We start from the raw sequence: 18135 nt of genomic DNA, 5'->3' as shown, positions 1-18135 counted from the left end.
TGCCATGGGGCTGCCCATGGCCGCAGCTCCACCTCCCCATGCCGCCGCGCAGCTGGAGGAAATTCAGAGGAGCTTTCGGAAGCAGCCAGCTAGAGCTTCCTCCCTCCTCCTCCTGCTCCTGGAGGGCACTGCAGTGGTGGCTTGGCCACAGCCTGCACCCAGGGCAGCAGCACCAGGTGGCCGCCCCATTCACACCCCACCGCCCTGGGGGGTCAGTGCTGCCGGTGGCCCAGTTCTCCTGCCATGATGCTCACGCTGGAAAAAGGGAGCCGAGGCCGAGGGGCTGGGGGATTCTGCTGAGACAATTCCTGTTTGCTGGCCTCCCTCTTCCGCTCTTGCAGAGCGGCAGCGGGTGCACAATTGCAGGAAGCCGTGAGCCGTTTCCTGCCCTCGGCAGTGGCCATAGAAACCCCTGGGGGGACCAGGACAGGGCAGGCGGGGAGGGGAAGGCTCTGGAAAATAGCAAAGGCCAGTTCGGGAGATACTGGCTGACAGAGAAGATAAGGGTTCGGAGGTAACATGTGCCTTGGCTGGATGTAAACAGGAAAAACGGCTGAGGGGGTTGGTGAGGGGGAGCACAAGGGGGGGAAGGACACCCCGAGCAGTGCTTCCCTGCCAAAGGAAGTGTGCAGCGCTTTAACGCAGCCCAGATTGCCAGGGTATAAAGGATTCATGGGGGGCCTGGGGGTCACAGGGGACCAGGGATGGAAAAGATGAGACAGCCTCAGCTGCACTGCCCTGGGCTGGTGGGGAAGCCTAGAGCCTGTCCCAGGGCTGGCAGCGGCCCAAGGCAGGGGACGGGGTAGCGGGGTCTTGGGCCACCCATCATTTCGGGGCAGGTGTCAGTGGGTGCTTGTGCCTCTGCAGGAGCCACCTGTGAGGATGTGCTCGCCCCCTGCGCTGGCGCCCCCTGCAAGAATGGTGGCGAGTGCCGGGAGTCAGAAGACTACAAAAGCTTCTCCTGCAGTTGCCCCTCGGGCTGGCAAGGTAGGGACATGGCCCATCTGGAGGTTCAGCACACCCTGCTCTCCTCAGCTGCTCAGGGGGTGAGAGAGGGGAGGGATCATGGCCAGGGAGCAGCGGGCAGGTGGCTGCCTGCGTGCCCTGCCAAACAGGAGCAGCCCTGCACGGTGCCCAGCCTCGAGGGGGGTCCTGACCTGCCCCACAGCTCAGCCAGGTGGATGGGAGCAGCCATCACCTGTACCCCTTGGTGGGGGTGGTTTGCTTCAAGGGCTCCCACCCTGGTACAAGCAGTGCCCAAGGCATCATCGTCATCCTTGGGGCTTTTGCCAGCACCTGCAGCCCACGTGGTCTCTGTCCCACAGGTCAGACCTGCGAGATCGACATCAATGAGTGTGTGAAGAGCCCCTGCCGCAATGGGGCCACGTGCCAGAACACCAATGGGAGCTACCGCTGCGCCTGCAGAACCGGCTTCACTGGCCGCAACTGTGACACTGACATCGATGACTGCAAGCCCAGTAAGAGCAGGGGCTGCCCTGGCCACCGCCTGCACTCAGCCTGGCCCTTAGCAGTCAGCTTCACTGCCCTTCCTGGGGCTGGAACCCTCCTCCCCGTGCACGGGCGAGCCCCAGCCACTGCTTTGGCCGGGGCCATGCTGCCAGCCGTGCTCGGGCTTTTGGGCCACTTCAAACACGTCCCGGTAGAGCTGCGTCAGTCCAAAGCCAGATGGGAGCTGGCAGGAAGGAGGCTGGAGGGGGGAGAGTGACGTGCAGGCAGTGAGCAAGTGTGTCCCTTGTGTCCAATGCTCTGGTGGGGCTGGCCCGGCTCCTGCCTGGTCCGTGGGCTCTGTCCTATCCCTCTGTGTGGCCAGGGGACATGTGGAGGGGCAGTGCTGTGGGACAGGTCCCAGGCAGGGCTGCTGCACCCATTGCATCTTCACATGCACGTCCCTCCTCTCCAGATCCATGCCACAATGGTGGCTCCTGCTCCGATGGAGTTGGCACTTTCTTCTGTGAGTGCCTGGCTGGTTTCCGTGGGCCCAAGTGTGAGGAGGACATCAACGAGTGTGCCAGCAACCCCTGCAAGAACGGTGCCAACTGCACCGACTGTGTCAATAGCTACACCTGCACCTGCCCCTCCGGCTTCAGTGGCATCCACTGCGAGAACAACACGCCTGACTGCACGGAGAGGTACAGCCCAGTGCAGCTCCTGCCATGGGCATAGCCTGCGTTGGGGCTGGAGCAAGGTGCTGCGGACCCCGCGCTGCCCCATAGCTCTGGGCTCGTTTGTGGGGGCTTTGGCGTGGTGCATGACCAGTGGTGACTCACTGGGATGTGACCTCTTGTGTTCCCAGCTCCTGTTTCAACGGTGGGACCTGTGTGGATGGCATCAACACCTTCACCTGTGTCTGTCTGCCTGGCTTCACGGGCAGCTACTGCGAGCATGACATCAACGAGTGTGACTCCAAGCCATGCCTGAATGGGGGCACGTGTCAGGACAGCTACGGGACGTACAAGTGCACTTGTCCCCAGGGATACACTGGGCTCAACTGCCAGGTAGAGAAGCCTTGGGCTGTCAGCCACGTGCCCCAGTCTGTGCATGCTGGCTGTGGAGATTTGGGGGGTCACTCCAATTTCCACTCCTGCAGAAGCCCTGCTGGGTCCTGACCCCCATCTCTTGCTCTGCTCTCCCCAGAACCTGGTGCGCTGGTGTGAGTCCTCTCCCTGCAAAAACGGAGGCAAGTGCTGGCAGACCAACAACCTGTACCGCTGCGAGTGCAACAGCGGATGGACAGGGGTCTACTGCGATGTCCCCAGTGTCTCCTGCGAGGTGGCTGCTAAGCAGCAAGGTAAGTACCCGCCATGTGTATGGCCCTGCAGGGCCAGGGTGGGGTCCCCACATGCCCCCTGTGCTGGGCTCTGAGCAGGGTCATGCTGAGTTCTCTTGGTGGGGATCTTTGGTACAACCAGCACAATCTCAAGGATTGCTGTGATGTGCACCCCCCGAGGCTGTGGTCCCAGCTGCGATCCCCAGTGGGACGTGCGGCGGCCGGGACATGGCCCTGCGGTGCGTGGTTGTCGCCAAGGTCCCCGTGTCTCACTCTGCTCTCCCTGGCAGGTATCGATGTAGCACATCTCTGCAGGAATTCAGGGCTCTGTGTGGACACTGGCAACACTCACTTCTGTCGCTGCCAGGCCGGCTACACTGGCAGCTACTGCGAGGAGCAGGTGGACGAGTGCTCCCCCAACCCCTGCCAGAACGGAGCCACCTGCACAGACTACCTGGGAGGCTATTCCTGTGAGGTGGGTGCCATGGAGGGCAGGGATGCACAGTTACTGCCTTCCTGCTGCCAAGGAGCTGGCCCAGCTGCAGGCTGGCTCAGTGCCCCTCGCCTGAGTTGAAGGCTGGGGTGCTGGCTGTGCTCCTGCAGCCACATGGGAATTGAGTGAACCTCTCTGACAGTTCCCCTCTTCCCTTTTTTTAGTGTGTGGCTGGTTATCATGGAGTTAACTGCTCAGAGGAGATCAATGAGTGCTTGTCCCACCCATGCCAGAATGGAGGAACCTGCATCGATCTCATCAATACCTACAAATGCTCCTGCCCCAGAGGAACTCAAGGTAAATTAATTCCCCAGGCTGGGGCATTAGCGGGCTGAGTGCAGATATCCTCGCTATCTGCTCATTAGCTGCTTGGGCTAGCAGAAGCAAATGCAAGGGTAGAGGTTTGTGTTTGCTTGCGAGCTTAGCCATCAAGGCCATGCAACCTTGGATGCGAGCTGCGTGGTGCTGCGCAGTGCTGCACGGTGCTGCGTGCCTCCTGCCAGAGCGGCGGCTCAGACTGCCATTGAATTGGTCAGGCTCAGCCCCTTCGCAGGGAAGGTTCACACAAGGGACCACCAGGCACCCCGATACTGTTTGATGAGCTGTGTGGGTTGTTCCCCCGTTTCTCTAGGGGTGCACTGTGAGATCAATGTGGATGACTGCAGCCCTTTCTTTGATCCTGTCACCCTGGGGCCCAAGTGCTTTAACAATGGCAAGTGCACGGATCGGGTAGGTGGCTACAGCTGCATCTGCCCCCCTGGCTTTGTAGGGGAGCGCTGCGAGGGAGACGTCAACGAGTGCCTGTCCAACCCCTGCGACGCCCGCGGCACCCAGAACTGCGTGCAGCGGGTCAATGACTACAAATGCGAGTGCCGACCTGGCTATGCAGGTGAGCGCTGCACCCCCTGCCACTCTCAGCACCCAGCCCTGCACCCCCCAGCCACCCCAAGCATCTCGCACGCCTTCCTCTGCTCCTCACGCGCTCTTCTCCCTCGGCAGGCCGTCGCTGTGACACCGTGGTGGATGGATGTAAAGGCAAACCCTGCAGAAACGGTGGAACGTGCGCAGTTGCCAGCAACACTGGCCGTGGCTTCATCTGCAAATGCCCCCCGGTAGGTACCTGCTCCTCTCCTGCTCTGAATGTGGGATGTTGCACATCAGTCCCTTGTGCAGAGGTGCAGTCAAGGGGCCCGTTTCGCCCCTGAGGCTGCCCTGGCTGGGATAGCTGGGGGTAAGTGCAGAGGGGAAGATGCTTTGCTGTGGGTGTTCACCGGAGGGAGGTATATCCATCTATGCATACCCTCCTCACTTGCAAGGAGGCTTGGTTAGGGTCAGGGAGAAGGAGGTGGCGCAGCCAGTATGATACATGGCTCTGTAGGACAGACTCTTGTCGGGCTGACCATTATTTGCGCCACATAAAGGTGGAGCAGGCAGCTATGGAGAACAGCTCACTTCATTTTTAGGGAGACGCTCTAAAGGGGTTTACATTCTAGATGATTCTTGCCCATCACTAGTTTCAGAGGACGTGCCAGAGCCATTACCTGATTGATTCACTGGGTCTGTGCCGCGTTTCCCAGAACACACACGTGTGTTAGGCTGCTCATAGGACAGCGTCAGTGATTCTGACTCCCTCCTTGCTGTCACCTCCCCAGGGATTCGTGGGTGCCACCTGTGAGAACGACTCCCGCACCTGTGGGAACCTGCACTGCCTGAATGGTGGCACCTGCATCTCCATCCACAAGAGCTCCAAGTGCATGTGCATGCCAGCCTTCACGGGTCCCGAGTGCCAGTACCCGGCCAGCAGCCCCTGCACATCCAACCCCTGCTACAATGGGGGCACCTGCGAGTTCTTCAGTGATGCCTCCCCCTACTACCGGTGCAACTGCCCTGCCAACTTCAACGGCCTCAACTGCCACATCCTGGACTTCGATTTCCAAGGTGGGATTGGGCAGGACATCATCCCACCCAAAATTGAGGAGAAGTGCGAGATTGCAGTTTGCGCAGGGTATGCTGGCAACAAGATCTGCGATGGGAAATGCAACAACCATGCCTGCGGCTGGGACGGGGGCGACTGCTCCCTCAATTTTAACGACCCCTGGAAGAACTGCTCCCAGTCTCTGCAGTGCTGGAAGTACTTCAACGATGGCAAGTGCGACTCTCAGTGCAATAACGCTGGCTGCCTGTACGATGGATTTGACTGCCAGAAATACGAAGGGCAGTGCAAGTAAGTGACTTGCTCATTGACACTTTTGTTTTAAAGCCATGAGCTCTGTGCTGATCGTTGGGGTGTTTCCTGGTTGCATCTGCTAAAGCTCCTAGCTGCAGACCTGTTGTTCACTCTCTACATTCTGTTCTGCTGCCTGTGGGGCTGCAGCTCAAGCAACCCCACTTCCCAGTGGTCTTACTGAATTTATAAACATTTGAGAGCTTTCTGCGTTTGGTTCATTCCAGATGTCTTCCCTGTCCTTGCCCGTATCATGCCACAGAAGTGAATTCTCCAATTCCCAGTAGTAAAACAGTGAGTTTCAGCATAGGGAAACCCCAGATGGAAGAGCAGCCAGAAAACATAATGATGTTAACATCCAGGCATTTACCGAACATTGCCTTTGGCAACAGCAGCAACTTGAATCCCAGATTCCTGGACCAGCTCTCAGTAATTATTCTGTGTCCCCATGTCTTCTCTGAGTCACAGTAATTTGTCCCTTTTCCTGGCATCTGTATTCCAACTTATAATTTAACAGTGCCTATCTTTCACCTGCAGAGGTGAATGCTTCAACAACGCTGTGTGAAACAGTTGCCTTCTGTGTAAACTGGCTTAATGTCTATCAGGATGAAGAATATTTATACAAAAGAGAGGTCCTTGTGGACCACCACTTATTTTCTCAGCAGACAGGTAATGCACACAGTACTTAGTCTAATTCTTTCCTCTGCCTTTCTTTGCCCAGCCCTCTGTATGATCAGTACTGCAAAGATCACTTCTCAGATGGTCACTGTGACCAGGGCTGCAATAACTTTGAGTGCGAATGGGATGGGCTGGACTGCGCAAACAACATGCCAGAGAAGCTTGCAGATGGCACGCTGGTGGTGGTGGTCCTGATCACTCCTGAGAACCTGAAGAACAACTCTTTCAACTTCCTGCGGGAGCTGAGCCGCGTGCTGCACACCAACGTGGTCTTCAAGAAGAACCCCAAGGGAGAGTATATGATCTTTCCATACTATGGCAATGAGGAGGAGCTGAAGAAGCACTACATCAAGAGGTCAACAGAGGACTGGTCAGATATGTCTAGTGCCATCATCAACAAAGTAAAGAGCAGCATCTACTCCAGGGCTGGCAGAAGGCAGAAGAGAGAGCTTGATCAGATGGACATCAGAGGGTAAGAGGGACCGATGGGTTCCTTTTTTACTGAGCAGCATTTGTTTTCTGTGTTGATAATAGTAACACGCAATAAAGGGAAGGATGTAGGCCAGATAATTGTATTTAGATGTTGCTTTCTGTGTGAATAGAAACCGGATTTTGCTCTCATGTGGGAAAGTCGAGTGATCGCTCAGGAATCCCTGATACAATGCTGCACCGACTCTCACGATTGAAGGAGTCCTGTGTATTGTTGGGAGCCAGGGCTGGGCTGGGTGGGACCTGGAAGCAGAGGTTGGCCTGACTGACTGTCTGACTTCAGGAAGTCATTAAGTTAAGCCTCAGTTTCTCCCTGGGAAATGCTTTCTAGAGCTTTGTTGTAAAACTCAATTACTGCAAACTGTGCGTGGAGATCTTTGATATAAACATACAGATCTAACCTTCTCCCTCTCTGTGGGCTCAATCAAAAGCCACCAAAAGGAACGGAGTTAGAGCAGCAAAACTGATGTGAAAAGATCTGAAGGCTCCCAAACAGCATTATTTAAGATACTGGAGAGTTTGGGTGATTTTAAAACATTGTGAAGGAGAGACTCCCTTCCATTCCTGTAGATGGGGAGTTAGATTTCACAGCATTCATCGAGGCAAATCCAGTAGACCATGAGGGTGAGCTGCAGGGCTTGGGCCACAGGGAAGCGAGGAGATGGGTTCCCCACTTTCTAATTCCCACTGATGGGGGCTTAAAGAGGGAAGGGAGACAGGGCTCGACTGTCTTCGTGGTGTGGTCATTGCTCCACACAGATCCATCGTCTCATTGACTCTTCTCTCGCACAGATCCATCGTCTACTTGGAAATTGATAACCGCCAGTGCATCCAGTCGTCTTCGCAGTGCTTCCAGAGTGCAACTGATGTGGCAGCGTTCCTGGGTGCCTTGGCCTCCCTTGGCAACCTGAACATACCCTACAAAATAGAAGCCGTTAAAAGTAAGTATGGTTGGTCAGCTGGGGAGGAGACAGCCAAAACTTCTCAGCTTTATCCATGTTTAGTTATCTGTCAGCTGGCTGCATTTGAGCACAGTCTGTTTTTTATAACCTTGCATCTTTTTTTGGTTCTTTAAGTCTGTTCTTAAAAAAAAAACAAAAATATTTTTGCTTATTTCAGGTTTATTTCAAAATCATTATCACTATAAAAGTTATTAAAAAAAAAAAAAAGAAAAGAAAAAGAAAACCCAACCAGCTCCAATCAATCAGTGACATGCAAGGAGTTGAAGTTTGTATCTTCAAAATCCCCCCTAAATCCTTTTGTCTTAACAGCTCAATGCAAGCGCAATGATTTGAAGTTTGTTAATCCTTTTCCTTAAAGGAGAAAAAAGTGAAGCTGTCTCCTGATGCAGGCTGGCTTGTGCAGCCGAGAATTTGCCGATAGTTTGCAATTCTGATTAATAGCGTATAAAATGACCTTATTTTGGGGGGGCTGATTTAGATCAGACTTAGGTACCTCTATTAACTAATTTTGCTTCATTTCCACTCTGTCACTGGTTTGCTATGCAGCTTAATGTCTCAGCATCTCTTTGTGCCCCACTGTTTTGTAGGTGAAACAGCTGAGCCCACGAAGAACTCCCAGCTGTATCCTATGTACGTGGTGGTGGCTGCGCTGGTCTTGCTTGCTTTCATTGGATTGGGAGTGCTGGTGTCTCGTAAGCGGCGCAGGGAGCATGGGCAGCTTTGGTTCCCAGAAGGCTTCAAAGTGACAGAGTCGAGCAAGAAGAAGCGACGAGAACCACTTGGGGAGGATTCTGTTGGACTGAAGTGAGTAATTTGCTTGCTAACCCATTAAACACAGTGCAGCAGGGCTGCTCGGGGCTCTTCTGCAAGAACCCATCGGAGTTCTGTTCTCCAGTGCATCGTACTGGTGTAGTGGGGAGGAGAAAAATGAGGTTTCTTAAAGTTCTGCATGGGGAAAACAGTGTTCCCATCTGGAGGAGGTTTTTAAATGCTTCGTGATCCGTTTGCATTTGGTAAAAAATGAAAGGCAACCTGAGGGGAACCTCCTGGAAATTTCCTGGTTGATTCTTCTTTCAGTTTGTGCGTGTAGATAAACACAGTCCATCACAGACTAGTTCCTGCAGAGGAGCTGATTTTTTGCTTTATTTTTAAAGACCCCTCAAAAATGCTTCAGACGGTACGCTGATGGATGACAACCAAAATGAGTGGGGTGATGAGGAGACCTTGGACACCAAGAAGTTCAGGGTAAGCTCACTGCCACATTCCCTTTCTGTGCTGCAAGTCCTCACTCGCTGGGTTTTGTCACAGAAGGAGCTGAGCGCTGTCGAAGGCAGCAGAGCAGCAGAGGGACCCTCGGAGGCCCGGTCTGCGCTACACATTGCTGCTGCTGCTGGCTCCTTTGCAAACCTGCGTGTGACAAACACACCTTTGAGACTTGCAGAGCTTTCCACGCTAGAGCTCACCCCCTCCTCCCACCCTGGTTTGTGCGCTTTGCTCAGTGCTCATTTCCCACCGTCATTCCTCAGTTCGAGGAGCAGGCGATGCTGCCTGACACGGATGATCAGACGGATCACAGGCAGTGGACCCAGCAGCACCTGGATGCTGCTGACCTGCGCATATCCTCCATGGCGCCTACTCCACCACAGGGGGAAATCGATGCAGACTGTATGGATGTCAACGTCAGAGGTCCTGGTAAGGTGGACTCCTTTCAATTCTGTACTGCCTGTCAGCTAATCTGAAATCCTCCCTTACCCCCTGCAGATGAGCAGTCCCAGGCAGCCCTGCCTGCCTCTATCGCTAGTATGGACTTGCTGCTAGACGTTCTGCATCGCATGGTTGCTGTTGTGTGTGATTTAGAGATGCACCCCACCACATTTTGCTTTCCATAGGATCTCTTTTGTTTAATCACTGAGATGAAAATGAGAGAATACAGAAACGGTGCCTATTAAATCATCCGGTTTATCTCTCTTCCACTTCTAGATTCCTCTCCCCCTACCAAACAGCATGTTTCACAATCTCCTTTTCAGGTTTTTAACTAGTATTAATAGTTAATAGGCTTTTAAATTATTACAAACATTTGGTCTTCCCCATGACTGTGAAATTGTTCTCTGAAATAATGAAAATACTTAAGGCTGCGCTGTACCATACTCAAGTTTGCTTTGAGCAACCTTCTTTATAAATTGCACCTTATATGTTACAGTGTGCACGCTAGCAGATGAAATAGGAAAAGCAGTGAGTGGTGAGATACCACTAAGGAATTTCAGATCTATATCAGAGGAAGGATATTCATGTTTGAAGTTTAGAACCAGTCAGGAACTCAGTCTTGATGCACCCATGAGAATAAGCATCTAACGCAGACAGGGCATCTTGCTGAGCCGCCTGCATTACAGAAGAGTAAAAAGCCTTTTTTCACCGAGTTCCCCTGTGCTTTCCAGATGGCTTCACTCCCCTCATGATCGCCTCATGCAGTGGAGGAGGGCTGGAGACCGGCAATAGTGAAGAGGAAGACGATGCTCCCGCCGTCATTTCAGATTTCATTTACCAAGGCGCCAGCTTACACAACCAGACTGACCGCACCGGCGAGACGGCGCTTCACCTGGCTGCCAGGTACTCCCGCTCAGACGCTGCCAAGCGCCTGCTGGAAGCTAGTGCTGATGCAAACATCCAAGATAACATGGGCAGGACACCCCTCCATGCCGCCGTCTCTGCCGATGCCCAAGGCGTCTTCCAGGTAATTGATCCTTTTGCCACCAGTCTTGGGATTTTCTGGGGGAAATACTGGTGCTGCGTGCAGAGTCAGCCACACAGCTGAGCTGATCGCAGGGTCTCCAGCTTGCCCTGGTGAGGTATGGGGTGGAAGTCTTGAAAACTGAAGTCCCTGTTGTCTCAGGGCAGGGCACAGCAAAGCAACAACCCCATAGCTGCCGTCAGATGTGCACCCCCAACACTGGGAGCAGGGACTGGAGGGACCAGCCTCTGGAAAGGGGGTTGTAGGGCCTGAGACCTGGAGTGTCTGCTGTCTGTCCCTCCTAATGTTTGTGATTCTTGCACTTTGACCCTTGCTGTGGCAGATCCTGATTAGGAACAGGGCAACAGATCTTGATGCCCGAATGCATGACGGCACCACTCCTCTGATCTTGGCCGCTCGCTTGGCTGTGGAGGGCATGCTGGACGATCTCATCAACTGCCACGCAGACGTCAATGCCGTGGATGATCTAGGTACTGCAGGCAATTAAAAGACAGGCTTCTTGAGAAGTGGAAGGGAAGGACTGCCTGCTGTTACTGTTACCACTCACTAACGTGTGTTGTATTTCACATTCTTCCTCTGTAGGCAAGTCGGCACTGCACTGGGCAGCTGCTGTGAATAATGTTGAAGCCGCAGTAGTTCTCCTGAAGAATGGTGCCAATAAGGATATGCAGAACAATAAGGTAGGAGTCTCCCGGGATGATGCAGGCAAAGAAAGAACCATTTGGGGAGTCTGTTAAAAGAGTAATTTTTGCTTAAAAAGTAACAGTTTGGCACTGAGACTCCGTTCTGCTCTGAATGAAGCTGTTTGATTTAGCTCAAAGAAGCATTGTGGGATTTGGTCCTATGGGTGATACTGAGGGGATGTGCAGTGCTTGGTGAGCAGTATGATGCAGTGTTTGTGTGGCTATTGCCTTGCATTGTTCTGGGTCACTCATAGGGTTCCTGGTTTGATATCGGTACAAGGATGTCACTTAGCAGTGTAGGAAAAAGCAGCAGCAAAACCTCACCAACGGAGAGACAGTTACTCTCTGCCACCCATCTGCATGGTGCTGGGCATAGACCTCAGGATAGCATTAGCCAGGAGAATCTGTGAACTTAAACCTAACCGTCTTTGCTGGGTTTCCAGGAGGAGACCCCACTGTTCCTCGCAGCCAGAGAAGGGAGCTACGAAACCGCCAAGGTCCTGCTGGACCATTTTGCCAACCGTGACATCACGGACCACATGGACCGGCTCCCACGGGACATCGCCCAGGAGCGCATGCACCATGACATCGTGAGGCTGTTGGATGAGTACAACCTGGTGCGGAGCCCACCACTGCACAACGGCCCTTTGGGGGCACCTACGCTGTCCCCACCGCTCTGCTCTCCCAACAGCTACATTGGCAACCTGAAACCTGCTGTCCAGGGCAAGAAGGCCAGGAAGCCAAGTACCAAGGGCTTGAGCTGCAACGGCAAGGATGCCAAAGACCTCAAAGCCCGGAGGAAAAAGTCACAAGATGGAAAAGGATGTCTGCTGGACAATTCCAGTGTGTTGTCTCCAGTGGACTCCCTGGAGTCGCCCCATGGGTACCTGTCAGATGTCGCCTCTCCTCCACTGATGACCTCTCCATTTCAGCAGTCGCCTTCCATGCCTCTGAATCATCTGCCAGGCATGCCTGATGCCCACATGAGCATCAACCACCTCAACATGGCGGGAAAGCAGGATATGGCCATGGGAAACTCCAGCAGGATGGCTTTCGATTCGGTGCCGCCGCGTCTCTCTCACCTCCCCGTCTCTAGCCCCAGCACAGTGATGAGCAATGCCCCGATGAATTTCTCTGTCGGCGGAGCGGCTGGTCTGAACGGGCAGTGTGACTGGCTCACCAGGCTGCAGAACGGCATGGTCCAGAATCAGTACAACCCCATGAGAGGCAACATGCAACCAGGGGCCCATCAGCAGACGCAAAACCTTCAACACGGTATGATGACCTCCCTGCACAATGGCTTGCCCACCACAAGCTTGTCGCAGATGATGAGCTACCAGGCCATGCCCAACACTCGGCTGGCTTCCCAGCCTCACCTGATGCAGAGCCAGCAGCTACAGCAGATGCAGCAGCAACAGCTCCAGCAGCAAAACATGCAGCCACAGCAGCAGCCACAGCAACCCCAGCAGCAACCACAGCAGCAGCAACCACAGCAGCATCACAACCCCAGTTCCAGTGCGAGCGGTCACATTGGCCAGAATTTCCTCGGTACCGAGCTGAGCCAGCCCGACATGCAGCCGGTGAGCAGCAGTACCATGGCAGTCCACACGATCCTGCCTCAAGATTCCCAGATGCTGCCCACGTCTCTGCCATCCTCCCTTGCCCAGCCCATGACCACCACGCAGTTTCTAACTCCACCTTCCCAGCACAGTTATTCCTCCCCCTTGGACAACACCCCCAGCCACCAGCTCCAGGTGCCCGACCACCCTTTCCTAACGCCATCTCCGGAGTCACCGGACCAGTGGTCCAGCTCATCTCCTCACTCCAACGTGTCCGACTGGTCCGAGGGCATCTCCAGCCCTCCCACGAGTATGCAGTCACAGATGGGACACATCCCTGAAGCCTTCAAGTAAAAGACAGTGTTTCATAGACACTGATGCTCAGTGGGAGTTAGAAGCTCGAGGAAATCTTTTTTAAAAGGACACTGGATGCTTTCATTAAAGGATCCTTTTTAAATATGTTTTTATAAAAAAATAAAAAGACAAATTAATTCCTTTTTTTTTAGTATTTATTTATGTACTTTTTATTTTACATGAAAACACTGCCTTTTTATTTATATGTTCTGTTGTTAAGAACTCGATGTGGGATACCAGTTGTGTTTCAAGAAATCAAAAAATTAGGTTTTTGTAGGACATTCTTTTTTGTTTGGGGGGGTTCATTGTGTTTGATTTGAGAGGAAATGTTTATGTAAAGCTATAAGCAGTGATTTGTGATTCTGAAATGCCATTAATTTATTTTTTTTCTCTTTCAACTCAGAAAGAGAGGTGAGAAAGAAAAGGGGAAGGAAAAATTGACTAAAAATACCACTCCTTAGGGGGAAAAAAATTAAGTGTGAACAGATTTTTGAAGTGTACTTTAAAATGTTTCCTTTGTTATTATAACTGAGAGGACATTTTATGGTACCAGTCATGAATCTTTGTTTAAATTTCAGTATTATATAGTTGTACATTTGCCTTGATAATAAGAACTTTTGTTCTCTCTTGTTTTTATATATATAAAAAAATATATATTTAAATGATTTTTATGATCTTAAAACAAAGTAATCAGGATTATAGACCTGTAAGAACAGGATCTAAGCTAAAAAAGAACAAACAAACCTACAAAACATGAATACCGTCCCCCACCAAAAAGAAGTCTATTTGCCAAACTTTCAAGAGGGCAAGCCCATAACTATGGAGTATATACCAAACGCATAACTATACACAACGGAGACTTAATTTTACTTTGAATATCTTTACTGTTTTTTGTTTTTGTGTTTGCATTTGAGTAACTGTTTAAGAAATAAATGCCAATATAAACTTGTAAACCACATCCTTATTTTAAGGATGGCCTGCCTATTTTAAAGAAGGCGTGTCTATTAATGCAGACAACCTGAGTGAGATTACAAAGCATTATAACACTGCCACCACGAAGTACTCGCCCGTCTCCAGCTCCTCTGGCAGCGCAGTTGCTGGGTGCTCAGTGGAAAGTGCTGCCAGTTTTGGTCGGATGCTGAACTGGGTAAACAGGAGGGCGAAGGACAGCACAGCCGAGTCTGTGCTGTGAAACGTTAACATTTTGTTCTTGTTAGTCTGGAGTGATCATCTTTTTTTATATTGATGTACACTCTTTCTGTGTATCATGTAAAATATAGTATAAGCCTGTGGCAGATTTAATGTTTGTAAATATGTTTTTTTTAAGAAAAGGTGGATTTTGTTTCAAAAATCTAAATGAGCAAGTCTTAAATATATCATAAATATATCACCTTATAGAGGTGTTGGAATATCACTCACTCGGGTGCAAAGGCAAGCAGACACGCTAAGTCTAGATATGTGTATGGGGCAGGCAAATAGCATTTAATCAGGAAAACCTGAGAAAAGGTTTCCTTTTCCTCATTCCTTTTTATTAGAACACCAAATAAAATGGATATTTCTCAAGGCACAGCGCCTTGCTGAGCACTCGTCTTAGTTAACATTTCAGACCATTGTTATTGTGACATGCCTGAGTGATAAAAACATCACGTGGTGTTGAATCTTCCTATGTTTTATAAACTAGAGTGTAGTTTAAGAAAAGATATCTTCTGTAATAAAGTTATCTACATGCAAAGTTGTAGTTTGCAAAAATGATGTATTTTTTTTGGTTAACTGATTTGCAATAAATGATGCTTCTGGGCATCTAGATTTTACTAAAACTGGAACTTCAGTGTTTTTGTTACAGAATGGTTGAAATCTGGGCTTGATACCTGCTGTCTCAGTACTGCAGGGCTGCCTCGACACTTCCCTAACATCTTGTTCTCTGTGTTAAAGCTCAGAGCAGAGCTTTGGACAATGAAACTTTCTCCTTAACTTGTGCAAAACTCTCACCAAATTGAGACGTCTGGATTGAGCAAGGTAGGAGGGGCTCTCCGAGGCTTTCGGCCAGGGTGGCCTTTGCCCAGGTAGCCCTTTACCTGTGCTGTGGATGCTCTGATGTCTTCTCGGGCCTCTGCCGTTCGGTCAGGACCTAAAAGTGGAAAAGTTTTTTAAAGAGTGTCACTCACGCATGTTCGAAGTACTGTATTCTGTCACTTTAAAACTTTGCTTTCTGATGGTTTTTTTAGGAGCATTCTCTGCCTGATGGGACGGCCAAGGGTAAAAAAAGGCCATGTGCTTTTAATTCCATGGTGCCTATGGAAACAGCCCTCTACAAGTGGTGTTTTTATGAGTTATGTATGGAGCTTCCTACTTCACACGCAGCGCTGAGCGTATGGCTGGGCTCTCAGATGTGGTGGCTTGCGCGGATAGGAACTGGGGAGCCATCTGACTACACCACCAAAGGGCAGCAGCACCCAAGGGAAGTTTCACTAATGCCACTCCAGGCACAGACACTGTACAGAAATGTGTGCTGTCTTTGCTGCTCTCAAGATTTTGAAAGGTAATTGAATTTAATTCTTTCTTCCCCACAGGGACTCTATAGTCCAAATGCAGCTGCAAAGTCCCCAAATAACTGGATATAAATAGCCAAGCTGTGGACCTCCTCCCAAATCAGATAAGCCTGGTAACTCATGGAATGCTGGTATTTTCCACTCTGTAGCTAGGGAGGGAGTGGGCATGTGTGTACATGTACCCAGTATCCAGCCCCAGACGGATTCGGGGCTGCCAGACGGGCTGTACAGCTGGCCAGAAGCTGGTGCTGCAGCAGTTGCATTTTACATGCCACCCAGCAGCAGCGAAATGCAGCACCTTCAGAGGTTAGGGAGCCGATGTGCCAGTGTGCACTCCCTGCAGACTCTGCAGAAAGGTGTATTTTAGCTGAGGACAAATCCCTCTTTCCCCTGCAAAATGCGGTTCACCAGCGAGGATCTCGTTACCCCAAGGGACACCCTGGAGATGGGCTTCCTGAGACGTGCTCTTCCCCCCAAGTTGTGTCTTGCTGCATCCCATCTGGGATACGCTAGATGAAGTATGTCTGCCTTCACCGCGATTCGCACATGTGCTGTCCATGAATCACGTCTGGGAACATCCAGCCATGTTCCCACGCAGCCCATGCTCCCAGGCGTCTCCCACACGTACACATCCCAGCACCCGTGCCCATGGCTGGCTGCAAGCACCGCATGGCCCCATGCTGCCAGTGAGACCGGGAGATGCTCATGCCAATGGGAGGCATTAGTAAGGTTCTCTCACACCTGGTCTACTGTGCAACACTCCAGTCCCTCATGGTCAAACCAGGAATTTGGCCTGGAATGGATTAAGAAAAGGAAGTTATATGGATGTGCAAAACAACACAACATTGCAAAAGGCAACAAAATACACGCAGCTCATTTAAAAAGTGAGGGGCTACAAGGCACGTAAATTCCCATAAGGATGGGTCAGAGAGCCAGAATGAGGAAAGAGGGGGCTAAATACCAGAGAAAGAGGCACAACAAGGTCAGCGTTGGCACATGAATAGATACTAATAAACTGGCCAAAAGGTGATTCAAACTACAAGTCGGAAAAGGTTTCCTAAGCAGCAGAGGAGTAAGGCCACACAGTTTAGTTTTCAAGCGTTTAGCCCCCAATGTCTCTTACATTTATGAAGACATCTGGTGATGCATGACCTCCTGCCAGTCCCTCACTCCTGCTTTCCTGGGCAAGTACACGAGATGATCATAGGGTCACAGATCCCCAGCTGGGATTGAGGCAAAGTTAAATGAGAAACAAGACATGGCCCCAGTTTCAAACCCTCCTTCTGCACTTGGGCTTTCCCACCAACTCTCTGAAGGATCTGCCTTCCTCCAGTCCCCTCCAGCCAACCTGCGTGGCCCAACCACAAGCTCATCTTTACCTCGGGTTGGTAAAGGTGCTGGCAGCTGGATTTCAAGCTCTAGTGTCAACAGAAGATGCTGAGGAACCAATGGGTCATGGTAAGCATGGTTGTTTTAGCACTCCAGGTGAAAAAGGCTGAGAAGCACTTAAATTACATCCCACACCAAGGGAAGGGTTCAGAAATGTTTGCCTAAAACAAGATTAGCACCCAGCTATTCTGATGGCAAGTATGTTGATGCAATGAGGAATTGGTGCACCTGAACTATTTGTTTACATGCTGGAGGGCTTGGTTTTTTTTCTTCTTTGTTTTCATTATTCCTGCTCAATTAGATGGGACATTTAGAAACTGCTACTCTGTATTGCTTTTACCTCCAGGCTGTTGGTGTTTGCTCAGAAAGTTGCTAACAGCTGCTGGAACCCTGATTGCCAAATTCTTGCTGCAGCTCCAATCACCCCCTTAAGAATGTACAAAAGAAGCCAAATTCATCTAAGGTGTAGCCTGTCTCCAATTACACATGGGTTAATGTGGCTGGGATAGTTTGACTAATCACAGCAACTAAATGAGTAAATAAATAAAGCTCAGCTTGTTCGAGTTGGCTAGCCTGATACAGAATACCAATACTCATAAGGGAAGCTCTCCTTTAGCCATTTTCCTTGTTTCTAAACTCAGAGAATGATCCCTTTAATAGCGAGCTCCTAGGACAGGGACGTGTTTATGGTTGCCTGCAACCTGAAGGCTGAAGAAATTTTCAGAATTTAATGGGAAAAGATCAGTATCATGTGTTGTACACCATGTAAGCTGATGAAGCAGGGGAGAAAGACACATGCTGTCCTCATCCTGCCAGCTTTTTTATTTGTAACTGGTCACTCTCAAGTCCAGAACTGGCTGCACTTGCTGAGTATGGCAAATCTGTTAGAAAGCTTCAGGGTAAAAAGGAATTTAATATTTTAATGTAGCAATTCTTTATAATCACATACTTATCAGAACAGCAAAGGTGAGATTCCATCATCAATGTTTATGTTGTGTATGTATGTGTATAGGTGTATAAGAGGGTTAGATATGTAATATAAATATATAGCTATACAGATGTAAGCTGTTGATGATATTTACAGAATACATGCATATTTTTTAAAAGTCAATCAAGCTAATTAAAGTCATGTTTCCTCAGATTACACCTGTTGGGGGAAATACCAAGGGAGGACCAGGGCTTACATCTGCGATCCATGCCAGTGTAGGGAAATTGTAT

The 18135-nt window shown here is 50.6% G+C and overlaps 1 protein-coding gene across 3 annotated transcripts in view; it reads left to right on the top strand.

Moving 5' to 3' along the window:
- Window positions 1-14796, top strand: part of NOTCH1 (notch receptor 1) — a 44599-nt gene extending 29803 nt beyond the window's left edge. For 2 of the 3 annotated variants that reach the window (XM_037400366.1, XM_037400369.1), the window contains exons 16-34: window positions 868-987; window positions 1326-1478; window positions 1922-2150; window positions 2315-2516; window positions 2656-2809; window positions 3079-3263; window positions 3446-3578; window positions 3913-4170; window positions 4281-4393; window positions 4934-5505; window positions 6227-6655; window positions 7465-7613; window positions 8222-8438; window positions 8789-8879; window positions 9161-9326; window positions 10070-10365; window positions 10706-10853; window positions 10966-11063; window positions 11510-14796. In XM_037400366.1, coding sequence (XP_037256263.1) covers window positions 868-987; window positions 1326-1478; window positions 1922-2150; window positions 2315-2516; window positions 2656-2809; window positions 3079-3263; window positions 3446-3578; window positions 3913-4170; window positions 4281-4393; window positions 4934-5505; window positions 6227-6655; window positions 7465-7613; window positions 8222-8438; window positions 8789-8879; window positions 9161-9326; window positions 10070-10365; window positions 10706-10853; window positions 10966-11063; window positions 11510-12979 — 5183 coding nt within the window. In that variant the 3' untranslated portion in view covers window positions 12980-14796. The remainder of the gene's footprint in view (window positions 1-867; window positions 988-1325; window positions 1479-1921; window positions 2151-2314; window positions 2517-2655; window positions 2810-3078; window positions 3264-3445; window positions 3579-3912; window positions 4171-4280; window positions 4394-4933; window positions 5506-6226; window positions 6656-7464; window positions 7614-8221; window positions 8439-8788; window positions 8880-9160; window positions 9327-10069; window positions 10366-10705; window positions 10854-10965; window positions 11064-11509) is intronic. The other variant, XM_037400368.1, reaches the window with a different exon arrangement.
- Window positions 14797-18135: the final 3339 nt, after the last annotated feature.

Source organism: Falco rusticolus, chromosome 9 (assembly GCF_015220075.1).
Source record: "Falco rusticolus isolate bFalRus1 chromosome 9, bFalRus1.pri, whole genome shotgun sequence".
NCBI lineage: Eukaryota > Metazoa > Chordata > Aves > Falconiformes > Falconidae > Falco > Falco rusticolus.
Note: the sequence above shows the minus strand (reverse complement) of the source record. Positions and strands in the feature narration are given on the sequence as shown.